Source organism: Natrix helvetica (genome assembly GCF_964273705.1).
Source record: "Natrix helvetica genome assembly, chromosome: 1".
Lineage (NCBI taxonomy): Eukaryota > Metazoa > Chordata > Lepidosauria > Squamata > Natricidae > Natrix > Natrix helvetica.
Window position 1 is genome coordinate 196514541 of NC_138548.1, and position 20719 is coordinate 196535259.

General features: G+C 44.4%; 1 protein-coding gene across 2 annotated transcripts; it reads right to left on the reverse strand.

Moving 5' to 3' along the window:
* Window positions 1-497: 497 nt before the first annotated feature.
* DUSP9 (dual specificity phosphatase 9) lies at window positions 498-18264 on the reverse strand. Of its 2 annotated transcripts, XM_081953127.1 has the most exons (4): window positions 17355-18264; window positions 12819-13783; window positions 6928-7350; window positions 498-3713 (listed from the first exon to the last, which is right to left on the reverse strand). In XM_081953127.1, exons 2-4 carry the CDS (start codon window positions 13174-13176, stop codon window positions 3415-3417), a joined length of 1080 nt encoding a protein of 359 aa, XP_081809253.1. In that variant the 5' UTR covers window positions 13177-13783; window positions 17355-18264; the 3' UTR covers window positions 498-3414. The 2 variants fall into 2 exon arrangements, with proteins under 2 accessions (XP_081809253.1, XP_081809254.1); XM_081953128.1 differs by lacking the exon at window positions 17355-18264 and having other exon boundaries at window positions 12819-14310.
* Between the last annotated feature and the right edge of the window lie 2455 nt (window positions 18265-20719).

Genomic DNA, 20719 nt, shown 5'->3' on the forward strand with positions numbered 1-20719 from the left:
AATGGAACACACAAGTTGATTCTCTCCTTGATTAGTTTCCATTCATTGCTTCTTGTCCTGCTTTCAGGTGCTTTGGATAATAGGTTGCCCCCCCCCTTCTTTGTGGTAACCGCATAGATATTGAAACACTGTCATTGCGTCACTCCTCCTAGCCCTTCTTTTCACTAGGCATACTCAATTCCGTTCTGTTTTTATACCATTAGTGGGTATTTTGTTGTGGTTAAAGGGCAAACAAAAAGTAGCTGCAATTAGCTACAAACAGCAGATGAACTTCCGAGCGCATACAATTTCTTTTGTAAGGCAGGGTTGACTGCCCAGTAAAACTTCCTCTGGAATCCCCCTCAGATTCAGGGAGCTGGCAGAAAGTGGCTGTTTTTCCTCCCCTCGCACAGTGCCTACACACAAATAGAATAAGGTTTCTAATATTACATCAGTACCTGCAATTAAAGCAAAATGGCTTTATTGCATCACTTTGAAGTCTCCCAATAAATCCACACTTGTTTGTGTTGTTTAAAGTCCCGCTTTATTAAAATAATTGTTGTTGTTGTTGTTGTCCATGGCAATGGCAGTTCCTGTCCACTCCCCTTCCACCTCCAGTCATTTACATTCACTTGAAAACAGAGATCCAAGACAGAGACTCAAGTAGACTCTTTGGAGCATGCAGGGATCCAGAACTATGTGTAACCTGCATGGACAGTAACTTAAAAGTTTGGTGTTCAGGCAACGCAAATTGTGAGCAAACCTGAACACTGCAATAACCTTAAATTGTGCTAGTTGGTCAAATTTGCATAAGAGTCATTTTGCATAATAGTTGGCCAGTTTGACTGCTTTGCATAATTTATTCTCAATGTATTCTAATTTATTTTCACCCAAGGGAAAACCTGTAAGGCATTTCAGGGTTACTGAAGCCCCACGTTTTCAAAACTCACTTAACAGCAATTTCAAATTATTTCAGGGAAGCATTGCCCCTAAGCACGTACACTATATTGCCAAAATTATTTGCTCACCTGCCTTTACTCGCATATGAACTTACTGTAAATGACATCCCATTCCTAATCCATGGGGTTCAATATGACGTCGGTCCACCCTTTGCAGCTATAACAGCTTCAACTCTTCTGGGAAGGCTGTCCACAAGGTTTAGGAGTGTGTTTATGGGAAGTTTTGACCATTCTTCCAGAAGCGCAATTGTGAGGTCACACACTGATGTTGGACGAGTTTACGTGGCCTACCACTTCGTGGCTAAGTTACTGTCGTTCCCAAACACTCCCACGTTCTTATAATACAGCTGACAGTTGACTGTGGAATATTTAGGAGTGAGGAAATTTCACGACTGGATTTGTTGCACAGGTGGCATCTGATCACAGTTCCCCGCTGGAATTCACTGAGCTCCTGAGAGCGACCCATTCTTTCACAAATGTTTGTAAAAACAGCCTGCATGCCTTGATTTTATACACCTGTGGCCATGGAAGTGATTGGAACACCTGATTCTGATTATTTGGATGGGTGAGCGAATACTTTTGGCAATATAGTGTATCTTCATAGGCCCGAAGGCCAGAAAAATCCTGAAAAAGAAAACAAAACATTGAGAAAACAGACTCTCAGGAAGATTAATTTTGCAGACAAATGTTCTCCTGGACTCCCTGTGGACCTACTGAACAGAGCTAAAAGAAAAACCTTAAATGCAGATCACTAGTACACCTTGGACATCTTTCCAGCATGTCCACAAGGACCATATCATGTACACATAGTGGTTAATGATTTTAGATAATTATTGAAAATTTTGAAATTGCCAAGTCTGCAGTTTTCTTCCTAATAAACTGTGTTAAGTAAGAAACACGGTCCCTCTGTAACACATTACCCCCACCCCCTTACAATGCTCAGAGGGTTTATCTTTTTATTATGAACTCAAAGGATCCTGGAATTGAGCTCCAATTCAGTCAGGAAAGGTCCTGACTGAAATTTGGTGAATAAAACGTGGGCACAAATTAACCCTTTCAGGCAGATACTATGCAAACAATGCCTAGTACACACATTCGCAGGTCTCTTTGCTTTCATGCAAGTATTAAGGCACACATACATACTCACCATTTGTACAAATACAGATACAAAATGCAGAGCTGCTCTATTTTCTCCCACAACCAAAGACCGGGCTGTGTAACACCAATACTTCTGCTTCTAATACGTATGTCTTCCCACTGTGATTCTGTTCCAAAGCTTCTCCCCCCACCATTTTTATTTCCCTCTGCCTAAATCCTGAACGAACCACAGAGGATTGAAAGAGGTGCTTTGGGGATGATGAGAGCATCTGTAGCTTTGGGAATAATGGGAGAGTTAAGGTTATCAAACCTGCTCCAATTCTGGAATACAACTCTGGAGATTTTAAAGAGTCCCACATGGGAACGTTTGTAGTCTGTTCTGTTGACATAAACACCTAGCATCAAAAAACTTAAAAATTGCAGATTCTCAAACCCACTTCTGCAGTACCTGTACCACAGGACCTAGTCAGGGTTCTGTAAGGTATCTTCAGATGTTATGTTTATATAAGCTGCTACACTGATTCCTCAATTCTATGATTCATCCTGGTCTTAACAAGAGAGATCTGGGAAATTCTGTGGTTTCATTTCTAAAACGCAGGTCTCTGCATTAAAATTTCTATAATATATTTTTTAGTCATTCCAGGATAACCATGTTAGAATTACGTGGTTCCTGCATCTCACTTCTCAAACTGAAAGAAATGATTCTAGAGCAGCCTTCATCAGTTAAGAGGTCATCATTTGGCCTGGAGGTATTGGGAGTGGGAACTTAACAAAATCCACTGGTGAATGCGCTATCATCTCACCAAAGGTCCTGCCCGCAGAAGACTTTTATGGGAGAGCTGCAGGTCTCTGCCTAATTTCTTCATAATGGATGGAGAAGGAGAAACACAAGAAAACCATAAAACCTTCAATGTGTGATCAACATCATTAATAACCGGCAGGTTCCAGCCCTGACATGTTCCTTTTCAAATATTTAAATTTTAAAAGAGGATGATCTGGATCAAGTTCGAGATGCTGTAATGCACAGACCAAACATTCCAGAAATACACCCCCCCTCCCCCCAAAAGTGTTGGTTTCTTTGTCTGTACAGAGCTCTTGGGAGAAAAGGAGGAGGAGAAGAGTCTTTGGTTATTGGTGTGGCCACGTCAGTCTCACTGTGAGATTAGTAAGGACGCCATTGCTGTTGATATTTCAGAAAACCCAAAAGGCAATGTGAACCTTTGCTGGAAGTAGCAGTTGTTCCTGAAAGAAGCACCTCCCTCTCTAGTGTGAGGTATTCAGTTGGTCCCAGAAGACTCTGCCACCAGGGCAGGCAGGTAGAACCAAGAACAAGGAGGTGTTGGTGGACAATGACAAAAACGTAGCACCCTTCTGGCTCCTACGTAGGATCCAGCTCAAAGACACTGTCATTGGTTGGTGAGGTGAAGAAGCAGGTCTGGTCTGAGGCTGGCCGCCGACTGCCCTGGCTAAGCCCTAGCGACTTCTCAAAATCCAGCAGCTGCCCCATGAAATTGAAGTTAGGCGAGATGTTGGACTTCTTTCGCTTCACCAGATCATAGGCATCGTTGAGAGACAGGTTGAGCTTCTGCATGAGGTAGGCTACAGTGACGGTGACCGAGCGACTGATCCCTGCTAAGCAGTGCACCAGAATGCCGCAGTTCCGAGAGAGGGCCTCATCTGACAAAGAGATAAGGGACAGATGGTCATGTGAATGCAATCATACACTTCTAAGCAAGTGGGATTTGTTAACACTGAGCTGGGAAAATGAAATGGCACGTCATTATTTCTGTGACTCATTTCTGATCCAAGAGAAACAGCTTTCTGTATGACTCTGCATTTTCCCATCTTTGTGCCTGGTGTATAAGAAGACGTCAAAGCCAACAAAGTAAGATTTTTCACAGTTAAAGCAAAACGGGGACTTCAATTTCATAATCAACCTAGTCATATCCATATTGCAAAAACTGATTTGAAATGAAAGCATGATTGGAAATCACTTTGCTACGATATTGTCCAGTAGTCACTAGATTTTGTAGATGCACATTAAATTTTGTTAACCAACCAGAAATACCTTTCTAACTGAGAAAAAAACCTTTAACAATAATTCACTTGGTTTATTCACGATCTAAATATTAATACTGGTGTCATATTCTACATAGCATTGCAGGCAGTGCCAGCATATTATCAAGATGACACAAGATCTGGGAAAGAGGAAGCAGCTGATAGCCAGGGAAGAAAAACTTTTGATTCTTTTAATACTGAGGCTAAAGCAAATTGCAAGTCAATGGCAGAAAGAAAGAAATGGGTGGGAAGAAATGCACGTTTCTGGCTAGACCCAGGATCAGCAACCTGTGGCTCTGGAGCCACATGTGGCTCTTTCATTCCTCTGCTGCGGCTCCCTGTTGCTCAAAATATGTGTCACAACCACCAATGTGTGACACCTGCCAGCATACGATTTATTGAGCTTTTTGACCTCCATTAGGCCAATCATGGATAAATCCAAGAAAAGAAAAGTTTCAGAAGAAAACAGAACCTTTTATTCAAATACACATGGTAGTTTTGTGGGTGCTCAGGAAATAGTCAGGCACGGGAAGGGATTTGTGGTTCCCGGTGTTTTCTTTTCTGTGGGAAACAGGTCCAAATGGCTCTTTGAGTGTTTAAGGTTGCCGACCCTTGGGCTAGACAAACCAGTCAGAGTGACAGATGTCATTACAAGTAGTCCTTGGCTTATGACCAACCCCCAAAAGGGGACTTATGATCTGTATTCAAAGTTCAGACAGTTGAATGCCCTCCATGGTCACATGACCAAATTTCAGGCACTTGTCAACACGGTGGCACTTATAGTCATTTTGCAGCATCCTGTGTTCATGTGACCATGATTTATTATGGTTTTATCGAAAACCAGCACTTGCTTTTGCTTAATGATTGCTGCAAAAAAGATCTTAAAATCAGATTGGTCACATTTTAAGACTGTTACAAAATACCACCATAATGGGCAGGTTCCATTACAGTTATATGTTGAGGACTACCTGTATTAATACTGCAAGTTTAATTAGTGCAAAGAGCTGACCTTTAAATACTTAGCCTCCATTCCCCCCTCCCCCCTCTGTTCTTGGATATGCAAAATTCTCTGGGCCTGCGCAAAAGCCTGAGCCAGTTTGGACCTCCACACTTGTCTTTTGGCAATATGAGTGGAAATTAGCAGAGGATACCTGAAAATGCCTTGCTGTGAGTAGATTTCCCAGCAAATCACACTGAATGAAACACCATTTTCTATTTCCCACTCTACGTTATTTCCGCACAGGCTATTTACTGTACCTCATCCACTTGAGGGAAAAAGAGCTGTTCTGAATAGCATGATGAAAGGATCAATGTGGAAACCTGACAGATTTTAGGGTGCTCTCAAGACTAGCTGCATGCTTTAAGCCCCCCCCGAGCCTTCCTCACAGCATGGGGGCCAGCCATAGCATAGATCCTTCTATAACTGATAAGCAATAGGAGACTTCTGAGTGTGACAGAACAGTAACGTGCATTGGAAGCCAAAGTATCCAGATCTCCTTCATTTTGGTCTTTGCACAAACTTTGGCAACTCATTATAATGGACCCTGGCTTGGGAAAATGTCAGGTTTTTTACCATCTGACTACAGAAGGGCATTGGTTCCCAATTTAAGGCAGAGAATGCAAGCAGCCTCAATAATCCCCATACTATTTATTGGATATCATCATTATAAAGACCACAGAAAGTCTTAAACAGATTATCTTGCAGGAATCTTTGACATCTGAACGATTGTTATTTATTTATTTATAAAGGGTTTCCCCCTTACGGCTGACCTCTGGGGAGACAAGCACAGCTAGACTTCCATTTCCAGGAACATGTGTAGTTTGAGGGTGACCAGGAGTCTAAGGAAATTACGGTAGATCACCACTTCCTTTTGGGCTTAGAAGATCCTCCCCACAAACCCCTTTACCAAGGAATAATCGTGTTAATTGATTTTCAGCAGCTGACCTTTTTAGCTGTGGACTAATATATGTGTGAACAGGACATAATGTACTCATAATGTGTTTGACAGGGGGAATTGTTGGTTTCTAAGGGGGCCTAAATGCTTATAAACACTGAAAACTAGTAGGGGCACAAGAAGGGGAAAGTTAGAAATCAAAGAGCTTTTTTTAAAAAAAAAATGTTTCTTTTTGTTTTTTAATTTGCATAAATAACTATAATGATATAATGGAGACTTTAGTATTAAGTGTTAGGCTTAAGATAGAAATCTTTATTATGTTATAAATAATTTTGCAGTGACATCTCTAATAAAATTGAACTTCGAGGATACTCAGGCCTTGGAGTCTTCTTTCGTTGGGGGTGTTACTTGGAACCCTGACATTTATTAGTGCTAACTTTGAGTTTTAGATGTACATTTTAGGTATTTTTATGCTTATCAACATTAATATTTATATATTGATGTTTCTAATATTGACATAGTTTTAAAACTGATCTGAATTATCCATTTAATGGTTGCTTGTTCATTTGTTTAATTGAATATGGCATCCAGAGTCACAAGCAAGTGACTCCGCTTCTGCTTGAGATTGGGAGTAATATTAATTCAATTCAAAAATCAATAATATCCCCTTTCGACGATTTAAGTTATCTAAGCGTCAAAGTGTTAAAAATCTCCAGTCAAAACTGTATGAATATCACTGTACCCAAATTACACAATGTACTGCTTGTATTTTATAGCGGCAATGACTGCAACGTTGAGGGACCTGAAAGACCAGATTAGGGATAGATCGTCCTGGAGGAAATCTATGTGGTTGCTAGGAGTCAAAAATGATGTAAGCACACAAGCCATCAAATCATCATCATCGTGGTACTATTACCCTTCAACCTGCTGACACTCACCAATGAAATCAATAGCTTCGGGGAAGAACTGAGAAAGGTTCTGGCTCCAGTGATCTGAGATGGGAATTTGCTTGTAGTGGAAGTCGCCAGTCTTCTCAAAGAGGTTTGGGAGGTTTGGAGTCACATTGAGGATGTAGTGGATTCCCAGTTTGGCCAGAGTGTCCATGTTGGCAGAATCACGGGCACATCCCAGGTAGAGATTGGGTAGGATCTGCACAGGAAAGGAGCGGGGACTCGTGCCTTCGGACTCCATGCCGCTGCTTAGGGGCTCTGACTCAGCATCTGAGCCATCTGAACTTAAGCTCAGGCCTCCCAGCCCCACAATGGGAGCCGCCAGAGGAACAGGAGAGCTGCTGGTACTGGCTGTATCCAGGTTGGTTTCACAGAGATGGGGCCATTCAGCCTGGAATTTATTGAAGCCTCCTGGAGGAATGACAGATCCAAGAAAGGAAAGTATCAGTGTTATCGGCAGCATGTTATAGGATGGCATCAGAAGCTCCCCAAATGTGGCAAACCTTGTTTTCTACCCATCCCACAAGTCATTTGGAAGATTTATGCATACCCAAGGTAGTAAGCTGTATACATCATTCAATTTCACCACAATTGAGCCCAACATTTCTGTTGCTAAATAAGACAGCTGTTAAATGAGTTTTGCCCTATTTTACGTCCGTCCTTGTCAGAGTTGTTACGTGAATCACTGCAATTGTTTAGTTAGTAACACGGTTGTTAAATGAATCTGGCTTCCCTATGGACTTTGCTTGTCAGAAGGTTGCAAAACATGACCCAGGACACTGCAACTGCCATAAATACGATACAGAGGCTAAGCAGCCAGATTTTGGTCATGTGACCAGGGGGATGCTGCAGCTGTTCATAAGTCATAAGTCACTTTTTTTCAGTGACTTTGTAACTTTGAATTGTCACTAAACAAGTGACTGCAAGTCAAAGCCTACTTCTTGCTATATTTTTATATCATACTTTCATGTTGGAATATATTCTGTTTTTGTAGCTTTTTGCTTTTTTTAGATTATGACATTGTTTTGTAATTCTACGTGAAAAGCACCTCAAAGCAGTTGGGAAAATATAAATACATACCGTAATAAAAACTATTGAATTAAAAAGGTTATCAAAATATAGATAGCAATAAGGAAGGGGGATTGGAGAAGAAAAACAAAAGCAGAAATAAAAACATTAATCCAACATTTACACAGAAAACACCTAGCTGGCCAAATAGATCGTTCGCAGAAATCTCATGACGTAATGTACCCTGGGTCAGAGGGAAATAATGTCAGAATATCGCTACTTCTGCAGATAGAATTTATATTGCTGCCCAACCTGAACAATGCAAATTGTGGCACCTTATAAAAAAGAAGCAAGATAAAACAACGATAAATAATAATCAGTAAGTGAAATTTCTACACAAGGGCCCATGTGACGGGTTCTCCCTTGCTAAGCCCACCAAACATCCAGATCTTTAACAAAAAAGGCCAGCCGTTACAGTAGTCCCCTGACATACAACCATAATTAAGCCTGGCAATTATGATCATAAATTGTGATGGATGAAAAGTGGACCACCAAGTGACCAGATCCATTTTTTCGACCTCTGTTCCAGCAGTCATTAAGCAAATGTTGTGGTTGTAAAGTGAACACCGTGGTCATTAAACCAAACCTATTTTTTGTTATGGGCCAGTTTTTGCCAGAAGACATAAATAAATACTGCTTTCCAGCAAAAATGTGGTAAATTGCAGTCATGTAACTCTGGGGCACTTCAAATGGCTATAAATAGTTGCCAAGTCCCCAAAACGTGGTCATGTGACCATAGTGATGGGCAACGTTGGAACTTCAAAACTGGATTGTGAGTCCCTTTTGGAGGCTCGTCATAACTTTGAACGGTTGCTATGCAACTGATCCTATATCAATCCCTTACTGATTGTCACTTGAAAAAAAGCTAAGAAGGCCAGACTCAAAAAACATTCTATAATATGGCAATAGCAAACCCTTTCCATTTTGTCCCCAAGAAACCTACATGGATGTGAACATGATATGGATTTGAGAGATTTTTTTCTATTCAATGGGTGGCTTAATTTGCCATATTTCTATACCTGAGGAGGTCATCAGAGTTGCAAAACTGGATAAAAAAGGAATCGATCCACTCTCAGTACATTTCTTTCAGTTTGGCTCCCACTTCTACCTCACTCGGAAAGTCAGAGAGGGATCAAATGTAGGAACCATCACATATAGCATTCAAATATTCTCCATTAAAAAATGGAAGTGGGCCTTGCAAAAAATGGCAAGAAAGTGGACCAGAGAAGATTCTTGCCTGATGCTCTAGAGCAGGGGTGTCAAACTTAAGGCCCGGGGACCAGGTCTGGCCCATGGAGTGCTTAGAAGTGACCCCTGGGGTTGTCCTGGAAACAGGGAAGGAAGGACGGACCCACAGTAAAAATGGAGCTCAGGAGGGCCACAGGAGGGTTGCGAGAGGACGTCGCAGCGGGAAACGGAGCTTGGGAGCCCGTTTTCTTTGGCAGAGCACTCTGCCAGCACACCACCCTGCCCCACCCCGAGTCATGTCGAGCTGGCCACGTCCACCCTGGCCCTCCAAGGTCAAACAACCCTAATGCAGCCATTAATGAAATCGAGTTTGACTCCCCTGCTCTAGAGATTCATTGCCCCTCCTGAGGCAGACCTCAGACCTATGATTTAATTCAATAACTAGATCCTTCTCCATTGGAATTCTGGACAGCAGCACTGTTGGCCACTGTTTAAGTGCTCTTTGAAGCAAAGTTAGAAGTCCTAGGGTAGAAATATGACTAGTTCTTACAATGTGAAAAGATACGTATAAGCACAAGGATTCCGATGGGAGAAATGTCTTTTATCGGTTTCTATTAGTGATCTCCTCCTTCTAGCAGTGATATGGCCAACTGTGAAGACAGCCAAATTATTTAGCCTGACGTGAAAATGATGCATACATGAAGATTGTCCTTGACTCAGTTTGAAGTTATGACAGGCCCCTGCCCCCCTCAAAAGGGGGTCTGTCTTATAATCTGTCAAGTTCCAGTGGTTGGGCTCCCCCTTGGGGGTCATGTGATCATCCTTTGGGCACTTGGAAACCTGTGGTCACATGACCTTGATTTACGACAGTTTTTTCTGGAAACTGGTGTTTCCTTCCGATTGCCTACAAAAACCACCCATTGCGGACTCTAGGTTCGCTTAATGACCACTGCAAAAAAGATTGCAAAATTGCGCACAGTCACATGATTTGCTTAATGACCAGTATGATTTACAACTATAATTTTGGGATTAGTTATATTTATTTATTTATTTATTTATTTATTTATTTATTTATTTATTCTTCGCATTTCTAGACCGCCCCCTCTCCCAAAAAAGGACTCGGGGCGGTGTACAGTCCACACAACAAATAACAAATAATAAATACAAATATAAATATAGATATAAATATACATATGGAGGAGGTTAAAAAATTAAAAGAACTGTACAGAAGAACATAAATATGGTTCTGAAAGCCCTAAAATCAATTAGATTTAAAACTATACCCATTAAAATACCAGTTGAGAGTATATTTCCAGGAGGTAACAGTTGTAACAATAAAAATTATGCCAGGCCAGCTAATCGAAACAGGTGAGTCTTCAATTTTTGTCGGAAGGAGCGGAGGTTATAGTCGTAAGTTTGGATCTGTACATGCATATAACTTGATAGTGTCTAATCTAGTAGCAGCTGGCTAGGAAAGGGATTCGGGGGAAGTCATTAATTTTTTTTAATGACCCATCGTAATAATAATCTATAGATCAAACTACCGTGAAAAATATAAATTTCAGAATACAGGTCATTTATACAAGTGGCCAAGCTAAAATGCCAGTATGGATCATTCTCAACTTTTGACCGCAATTGAGCCCAACATTTTTGTTGCTAAGCAAGGCAGTTGTTAATTGAGTTTTGCCTCATTTTGTCACAGTTGTTCAGCAAACCACTGCAATTGTTAAGTGAATCATATGGTTGTTAAGCGAATCTGGCTTCTCCCATTGATTTTGCTTGTCGGAATCCAGCTGGGAAAGTTAGAAATGGTGATCACATGTCCCTGGGATAGTGCATCTGTCATAAGTACATGCCAGTTGACAAGCACTCGAATTTTGATCACATGACCATGGGTGCTGAAATGGTCATGTGAAAAACGGTTGTAAGCCACTTCTTTCAGTGCTGTTGTAACTTGCAACGGTCACTAAACAAATGGCTGCAAATCAAGGACTACTTGTATTGTCTTTATAAGCAAATTATGTGAGTATGCTTGGAACTCAGTGCATGAACCTGGTTATCATATCTTTAAAAAAATATTGTTGCATTTAAAAAGTTACAATGGCTAGCATTTTCTAGTTTTTTAAAAAAGTAAATAAAGGGAATGTAATGGAGCTCTGGAAAATAATTCCTTGTAGAAGTGGGTACAGAAAAGTTATTTCCACCTTTGATGTACAGTGAGACATTCAGAAGAAATAATAATGAGACCTTCATTCAGAACTTAATTATTACCCGAAATTCCTTATGGCAAGAAAGTCACCAACTCTACTACTTTGAAAGGCAATTGAAGAATAATAGACATTAGCTCCATCAGGGGCTACTAATCCTAATGGCTATGTATCACTTCCAGCAATATAAAAGGTAACGGTAAAGGTTTCCCTCGCACATATGTATTAGTTGTTCCCAACTCTAGGGGGAGGTGCTCATCTCCATTTCAAGGCCAAGGAGCCAGCACTGTCCGAAGACGTCTCCGTGGTCATGTGGCCGGCATGACTAAACTCTTGAGGGCGCACAGAACACTGTTCCCTTCCCACCAAATGTGGCTCCTATTTTTCTACTTGCATTTTTACATGCTTTCGAACTGCTAGGTTGGCAGAAACTGGGACAAGTAACCGGAGCTCACTCCATTATGCAGCACTAGGGATTTGAACCGCCGTACTGCTGACCTTTCTGATTGGGAAGCTCAGTGTCTCAGCCGCTGAGTCACGGTGTCCCAGCAACATACCTGTGCATAAATGTGAGAATGGCACCATGCTCTTGATCTTAGTCATGAATTCCCCGATGTAACTGGCTGGTCATCATGACATGGGATGCTAAATAGATGGTTCTAACTGTGCCAAAAAGGGAGATGTAATTCAGCAAAGGTGGGCATGTTTCTAGTCCCTTCCCCTAAATATTGCCATCTGATGTGAGTTAGGAAATGTGCCATTTTGTGGCCACCCTTGCCCTATCAAATAATTTGTCCCCTGAAGTTTGATAAGCTTCTGTCCCCATATTTATTTTATTTATTTCTAAAATGTATTTGTTGCTGATCTTGCAACATGGTGAAACTTGGAAGACCTGGTTTTACCTCCAGGTGCTGGGAAAAAAATGAAGTGAGTGCACATCAGAAGTCTCACTTGGTGCCAGGTGTTTGTTGTTTTTAATGCATTTAGGTTTTATAATATGGGTTTTGTGCTGTTAACTCTTAACTGGGAGCAGCCCAGAGTTGGTTATAAGACGGGTGGCTATATCAATGTTTTATATTAATAAGTATAATAAATTAAGTTGGCATTAATTCAAACCAATGGATTTGTCACCTGCTTCCTTTCTGGCACAATCAAATCTCACCCATTTGAACGGTTGAAAGTCGAGGAAGTACGCACTCATAGGGCAGCGAAGAACAACAAGTAAGTGGGATAAAGGAAAACCTGCTGTATTCCCCAGCCCCAAATTTAATGGTGGATTTTTACACCTCAGAAGGGAGAATTCCAGCAATCACAATTTTGGCCCAGCTCCATCTTTACTCTCCTGCACCAGTCAAGAATCAATCTAGAAGCTAGCATTGGTCAGTTATTTTTTTTTTCTCCCACACAGACACCTACCTTGCAGGTAGTAGGCTAGGCAGCCCTCCTCTCGGAGCTTCTGCAAGAGCGTGAGCAGCACTGATTCTTCTTCTTCTTCCTGGTTATCCGGCCGAGAGAGCTGGATTGTCCCCTCATCGTACAGCAAAACCATGTTCTCACAGAGCCCCTGAGGAGGCCCAGGCAGCAAGGACCGGACCGCCAGGCTCCCCTTCCGAAGGCGGCGCAGAAGTAGTCCTGGGAGGGCCACGCTCAGGGCCCGCTCCACATGGGATGAATCGTACAGGTCCCGGCTGCGGCAATCAAGGATATGCAAGCATGGAGAAGGAGAGGCCAACTCGGCCTGCAGCCACAGAGTTGACTTGCCCAGGTCTTCCATAAGGCTGCACGCCACAGTTTAGGTGGCCAGAACTGTCTTGGTCCAAAGCCTTCGGTCAACCTTGGCAGAATTTCTGGATAGTGTCTGAATTTTCCCACTCACAAAAATGCATCAAGAGGAGAGTTGAACTTGCCACTTAACTTGCTTCCCTCCCTTCCAGTGCTTGAAAAGGGAGTGTGTGTGTGTTTGTGTGTGTGTGTCTGTGTGTGTGTGTGTGAGAGAGAGAGAGAGAGAGAGAGAGAGGGAGGGAGGGAGAAACAGAGAGACAAAGAGAGAGAGAGAGAGAGAGAGAGAGAGAGAGAGAGACAGAGACAGAGAATGCACACACGTAGGGGATGATTCTCCCAGAAGGCTGAAGAATGCTCCAAACCAGGGGACTGGAAGATCCCAAGTTCTTGCTCCAGAGAAATGTCTACATTGTGTTGCCAGTGTAGACGGTCTTGTCCTCCATCCAGTTTTTGCTAGAAAAACAAGAAAGGGGCATCCCAGAGCGCGACATTGTGAGCAGAAGTCATCTTTCGTTTTATTGACAGGAAAAAGAAGGAGCTGCAGCCTTTCCAAAGAAAGAGGAGGGCATCAAACAAAGCTGGGATTTCCCGGAGAAGGTCTGGAAAAGAAAAGGTCTGATGAAGGAATTGCCCCAAACAATTAGCGGCATTCAGATGCTGCTCTGCTTTGCTCTCAGTATCCCTGATTAGCGTGGCTTAGCGAAGATCGGCTGCTATAAAGGCTACCGGATGAAACTTCATCTCCGTAAATCCAGAGTGTTTATCTTGTTTATCTGAAATAACCTTTGCGCTGTTGCTGCTCTTTTGAGTTACCGCCTCAGCTGAGCAGAGCCACCACATTCATGGCCAGCCTGAAGAAGTCCCTCCTTTGGTGTTTCCAAATCCAATCTAGCCAACTCCCCTGGAGAGGATGTGCTGGAGCAGAGGCCAAGTGGCTCTGTGGTAAGAAGGCATCCACATAAGCCTGCCCGGGGGGGGGGGGCGGGGGGGGGATGGAAAACGAAGAAGGACCACCGCAGGCAGTGACACACAGCAAGCGAGCAGTGAGGGATGCCTCAGGACTCCAGAGGGCAGGGTGTGGCTAGGGTGGCTTTGAAAGCCATCCCTGGACAAACCTGCAGCGGAAAAGCAACGGGACGGAGGGGGAGTGGGGAACAAGAGGGAGAGCAAGAGAGCAAGCAGCTGGGTAAGGGAAATACGGGAAGTGCGTGGTCCCTTCCTGGCACCTTGCTGTCCCCCTCCATCCTGGCCAGATACTGACGAGAGACTTCCTGGCAACTAAAGGGAAGACAGCTGCAATTGCCAAGAACTGGAGGGTAGCAGGAAGAGAGCCCCCACAGCAGCCCCCTCCAAGGCCACTTCATTCACAGGGGAAGAGGTGGCCAGCCTCAACCTGCCAGTCAGAAACATCTTTGATCCACAAGGAACGGGGTCGGGACTGAGGCCACAGCAAGGGAAGCAGGAAAAGGGAGTTTGTTGAATGCCGTAGCTCAGCAACAGAGCATCTACGTTGCATTCAAAAGGTCCCAAGTGTAACCTCTGGAATATCAAATAAAGCCGGGAACAATTCCCTATCTAAAATGAGAGGATACATAATTGAGTTATAGGGGGCAGAATCTGACTTGTTGAGTGCTGCCCCAGAAGATTAACTTACGGTATTTATGGAGTTCGCACAACTCACTGATCCATGAACAAACTGCGGGGGTGGGTGGAGGTGGGATGGGACAGGATCTGCACAGCACATTTTCTAAAAATGAGCAAGCTTAGGACTAATCAGAAGGCATCTCATACTTTCCTTGACCTGATTAAGCATGTTTGCGACCACAGCCAGAATACCGGTAAAATGCAACTTCTCATAACTCTATGCCACTTTTCCAAGAACATCCACTGGAGACTCTGTATGTTCAGTACTGGGGTTAGGAGTAATCCTGCCAGCAAAGTAGACCATTGAAATAACTCCTATTGTCATCTCTCCCCTCCTCGCGCTGAAAGGCCCCTTGTTTTCCTAAAAGCTGTACCCCTGGGGAGGCAGAGAAACCAGGACTTGTTCTACTGTGACGGCTGCTGGTGAAACAGTATTAAGACGGCTTGTATCATGGTTTGTGCTCTAAGTAGGGCCTTGTACAAAGTTTTGAGGAGCTTGAATGTGTGCAGATTAATGCCAAGAACTGACATACAACACATCCCAGGAAATGGGCCAACCTCCCAACTTACAGTTGTAAAGAGGAAGCATGTGGGAAAGCGTGGCTTTGCTTATACATGTGATATATCCCTGAAAACAATTTCACTGTGGGTATATTTTATAAGCAATCCTCTATATCCAGTTACAAATCTATGAACAAGCAGGAGCACTTAAGAAGATTTAATTACAGATTTCATAATCCTTAAGTCATAATATTGGGTCGCCAGCCAATCAGCAACCTGTTTTATCCCTATGGTTTCAGGAGGAAAGTTTTTTTTAATAACATAAAAACTGACAAGCTTTAAGTGTCAGGCTTTTTGCTAAAGATTTCCAGATCTGACTAAGCTGAACAAGCTATAGCTACATAGGCTGAAATCCCCATTTACACCTAAAAAGCAATGGGTGATGCTTCCACCACACGCTGAATCTATTTAATCTATGACAAATCTTGATTTAGTAAAGCAAAATGATGTTTGGACAACCCACTAAGCCCAAGATCTGGGAGCGTGAAGGGAATAAGAGAGGAAGGTAGGTAGGCTGATTAATGATTAGAGCTCCCCTTAACTCTTTGATTCAACTCTGTTTTTTGCCTTAGCCAGTGGAACAAAACAGAAATACAGGCTGAGATCATGCTATTATATTGCTTTGTGTTTACTTTGGTTTTGATTTAAGTGTGATTTAATAATTCATGGTTAAGGAGGCCATGGCTTGCTACATTCCAGGAGTCAATGCTATGCAACACAGGTGCTTATTTTGTTATCTTTATGCAGTGAAAAGGAATAGGCTAATCAAGCAGAGTTTACTCCTAGTTCTTTCAAGGTTTAGGAAGCAGAATTCAGAAATTATTTTCAAATGGGGTGCTCTCTGTTTTAGAAAGTTAACTTGATTTACCCAGGAGAATTTGAAAGCAATGACCATTTATCAGTTGGGTAAAGCTTTTAATGTGTCAAGTGTTTTATTGCCTTATGAAATGGGTTCTGCTGTCAAGTTCACAGAACCCAAACTGTGCAGCTCCCCATAGGCCAGGGGTGTCCAAACTTGAGAACTTTAAGACTTGTGGACTTCAACTCCCAGAATTCCCCAGCCAGCATGGCTGGCTGGGGAATTCTGGGAGTTGAAGTCCACAAGTCTTAAAGTTCCCAAGTTTGGACACCCCTGCCATAGGCCATGCAACCATCCCACAGCAAAATGAAACCCAAGCTTGGGTTTCTAGTCTGATTTTTTCCATGTGCCTTAGAGCTAAGAAGCCATTAAAGATGACAAAGTGGAGAATTTCTCCTAGTGCCAGCCTCTGTGGAGAATAAACTGGAAAACTTTCTTGAAGACTGTCCCCTCATATTAACTACAAGGAGAATTAGGGTACAGTAGGTTTTTTTAATGCCCGCACTCCCCCCCTACTCCTTTCTAAATGCTAGAAGCCTCCAGAATTAAAATAATAGCAGGACTAGCTGTCATAATTCATTATTATCAGTTGGGGACAATGGCAATAATGGTACTGAATGGACAGTAGCTAGATCTAATAATATTTTTGCTCTCAGTATAAACGGTCAATCAAGAAGTCTAGAGGCCACAGACAAGGTCCCTTATTCCGGATCAGTCCCTGCCCCAAGTAGATCTCTGGGAACAAGGATGGCCTAATTTATAAGGCTGATGTAAGCTAATGCAATTCATAAATATCCTCAGGAAAACGAGCATTTTCTCTGTCGCCCTGGATGCTCGTTTCGTGGGGAAGGCTGCCTGGTTCAAAGACTGGCACGCCGCACGTGCTCTAAACGAACCTTTTGCCTGGGAGATGAACTGCACCACGCAAGACGGCTCACGATCAGTGGGGAGGGAGAAGGATCTCTTGCGCGTGCCCAGAAACCATCCCTACACTTACACGGGAACTGTTTTTTTTTCAAGGAGGGGCATAACTGGGATAAAACTTTATAGTGTATCTAAACATTAGGATCCCGCTGTCTGAAACGAGTGCAAGCCGTTTCTCTTACCCGGTTGTCTTGCTTTTCTCCCTCCAACGCCCTGCAGTCCGTTTCGTCGCGTTGGATGGTGGCAACCGCAGATCAGAAACACGCCTGCACGCAACTTCAGCCGTAGGGATGCCCTAGAAGCCTTTTCTTCAGATCCCGCAGCAAGTGCCGGGTTTTTTGGAAGGGGAGCGAGAGCAACCAGAAATCTCCGCAAGATGATCCAGGGCAGCCAACCAACCTTGTGCAGCCCCGAGTGTGTTTTGCTCCGGTCGGTGATGCTGTTTGATCCAACCAGCGCGGCGATTTCCTCTGAATCTCCACTGTTACTCCACCCACCACCCCCAACCCCGATTCAGTCCGTTTCTTTTGCTTCCGTCACCAGGAAAAAAAGAGAACCGCCGTTGCTGCAATCTCAACAGCAGCAGCAGGAGCGACAAAGTAATCGGCCGCCTCCATCTGCAACGGGGGGAGACAGCGAGAGGATGGGCCCCTCCATCAAGGTAGCTGGCTGGCTGGCAACCTGGCTCGATTGCTAAGGGCTAACTTCTATCGGTGCATCTAAGTTTGCAACGACGGGAGCGACGTTTTTATTTTTGTTAAGGACCCCCCCCCCCGCGAGAAAGAGAGCAGAGGAAGAAAGAATGGGCGATGGGGCAAATGAAGGGTTCGCCGAGATCCTCCCGGAGGCCACCCACTCCTTGCGCGAAGAACCTCGAGCCAAGGTTCCTGATGCCGTCGATGTTGCCGCTGCTACCGCTGCTGACTCTGCCTCCTCGGATGCTCGGCGGCTGCCAGTCCCCACCCCAGCTGCACGTGGTGGCTGTGTACAGCCGGGAGCCCCGCCTAGCGGGCTCCTGATTGGACAGGGCTTTCGCGGGAGGCGGCGGGTTCCCGTGCGCGCGCACGAGGGGGAATCTGGAGCCGGAAACGTTTTCAAGGCGGTGCCTTTGGCTGGTGGGGTTGACGGGCACGGGAGGGTGGATTTTCGCCGGCCGCCTCAGCTCTAGATCATTGAGCGATCGGAGGCGAAAGGGGTTCTTCGGCCGCATCAGAGCCGGGTCACCGAGGCCAGCGCCGGGTGGTTTAATTCGGGGAGGGAGGGAAGCGGTCTTACTCCAAATAGAGTAAAAACGCTTTTTGTTGTATTTTTTATATCTAGGGATAGCTTGCTTGAGTGTAGACCACGGCATGATGGTCAGTGATGACCCCGTGTCGATCTCCATCTCGCATGGAGAGCCCTCGATGAGGACTGTGACTTCAGCTTTTTGGGCCGCCTACTGCGGACTTGGCCAATTAAGGTGTGGTAGGTGACTCTGGTGTCGCCCTCTGAGCGCTGTGGTGGCTTCTGCCATGCCCCCTGGTTGGGCTTTTGCTGGCGGTTGGATCAGCTTCTTGGCTGCCAGGTCGTCGTGGGGTGCTTGCTTCTCCAAACTTTGGCGATGTGCCCCTTTCGCTCACAGCACTGGCAGGTAGCGTCACGGAAATGTCAACCCAATTGGGCATGGTCTCCTCCGCAGCTAGCGCAAGGTGGGAAACGCTGTTCGAATTTGCACGCCAGCTTGGTGCAGCTACTGCGCATGCGGCAGCTGTCATCTCCTTCGCCTTTTGAGCTCTCAGCCTCTGCAGCCTCGCGATGAACGCATGTGTTCTTTCATGCGTCTTGTGGAGTGCTTTGGCGCTGCAGGGTTTCTGTTGACTTGATGGCCGATTCGGATGCCCTGGCTTCATCCAAGGCAATTTGTAGAGTGAGGTTAGATTTGGCGAGTAACCTCCTCTGTAAATTAATGTCCCACACACCGCATATGATGCAGTCAAGAATAAGCTCATCAAGGTCTCGGAACTCGCAGCAGTGAGTAAGCGTAGTGAGTCCTCAGTGTCTGCTGAAGCACGGACCAAGCGACCGATTGTAGCGGTGTTGGTTCTGACAGGTCTTTGGCAGTTTCGAACACTTCCCATCCACAGTAACCGAGAAACATGTTCTTCTTGAGGCCTTCAGAAAGGCCCATGAGGTCATTGGCTTCGAGGAAGCAGTCGAACCTCAGCATATGAGTCCTAGTGCTCAGTGACTGGGTCATACGGAGTCGGTGGGGCGTGCATGGCCATTTTGTGTTCTGAGGGCATTTTGAGTTTGCCGCTCACAATGGCTGCTCCGGGCTGGATTTACTTGCTGGATTGCTCCGCTCTTTTCGGTTTGCCTAGTTGCCTTCCAATCCCACCTTTGTCGCCAGTGTTAGATCGGGTAATGGAAAGGCACACACAGGCTAACGGTAACAACAGCTTTTTATTAACTCAGTAGCAACTATGTACAATCCAGCGAAGGTTGAGTCTGACAGCAGCCCTTTTATAGGGAGCTGTCAGACCCTTCGACCAATGAGATTAAACCTCTGTTCCCGCCAGAACGGAGGACCTCGGTGGAAACCATTATAGCTGATGCTAGTATCTAACACCCCCCAACCTGGTGCCCCCTTGGATGCGCAGGATCAAAGATCAGGGAGAAGGAGGGCAATGGGTTGGGGTGGGGTTTCAATCCGGCCGGTCGGCAAAGATGCGGGAGGGGGCTTAACAAGAAGGGGATTCCTTGAAGAAGGTTCACTGGTTCACAATCAACTGGACTTAACGTGTGGCGATTTCCTCTGAGAGGTTTAAATGCAATTTCAGTGTAAAACCCAGCAGTGAAAACAGCAGTTTTCACAGCAGAGGCTGCTGTTCAGTTTGGCTTATTCTGGAAGGTATTATATTTATTTACAGATATAAAAACGGGGAGAATAAGATAGCTTAATAGTCTGGAATGAGGCAGTAGATCCTTGCAAGATCTCAGATGTCACCAAGCCAATACCCTCCCATTTGGATCGGGGAGCTTCTGCTTTATGCAGGTCTGAGAACAACCACCAGTTACCTTCCTAACAGGCTAAATTAAGCCAGCCAGTTTGACTGTTCGAGTGGTGTTACCTTGTAATTGCTTGCACGTGCTATCAGCCATCTCAAGAACACAACCAGTTGTTAGAAGGTGCCACACTGTATCAAAGATAAATTTCATGTTTCTGGGTCACTTTGTACATAACAAGAGCAAGTGTGCAGGTACAATAAAGTAAAAATAAAACTCCCCCCCCCCCCGAGCCTAAGCAGTATGGATCACCCTTAATTACTGCCAAAATAACTGGCTGCCACCATCTCTGGAATAGATTCACAAGCTCACAAGGGCGCTAATCCTTTATGCATTTATCTGAGAGTAAAACTAAAGACCACGCTTGACTCATGGTGGCTTCACTGGGACATTCAAGTCATTTCTTTGGGACCAGGACAAGTAATTTGCCAGGGCCTACTTTGTGAATGCTTTTCTCAACTTCCCAATCCATTCCTATAGTCCTGGTAAGCCTTCCATCCCA

Bases quoted from the DNA above. Each gene is read 5' to 3' on its own strand.
- DUSP9 (XM_081953127.1), bottom strand. From the start codon at position 13,176: ATGGAAGACCTGGGCAAGTCAACTCTGTGGCTGCAGGCCGAGTTGGCC. The intron at 7,351-12,818 runs GTAGGTGTCTGT...TCATTCCTCCAG, and splicing joins CCTAGCCTACTACCTGCAAG to GAGGCTTCAATAAATTCCAG. The intron at 3,714-6,927 runs GTGAGTGTCAGC...TCTCTTTGTCAG, and splicing joins CGAAGCTATTGATTTCATTG to ATGAGGCCCTCTCTCGGAAC.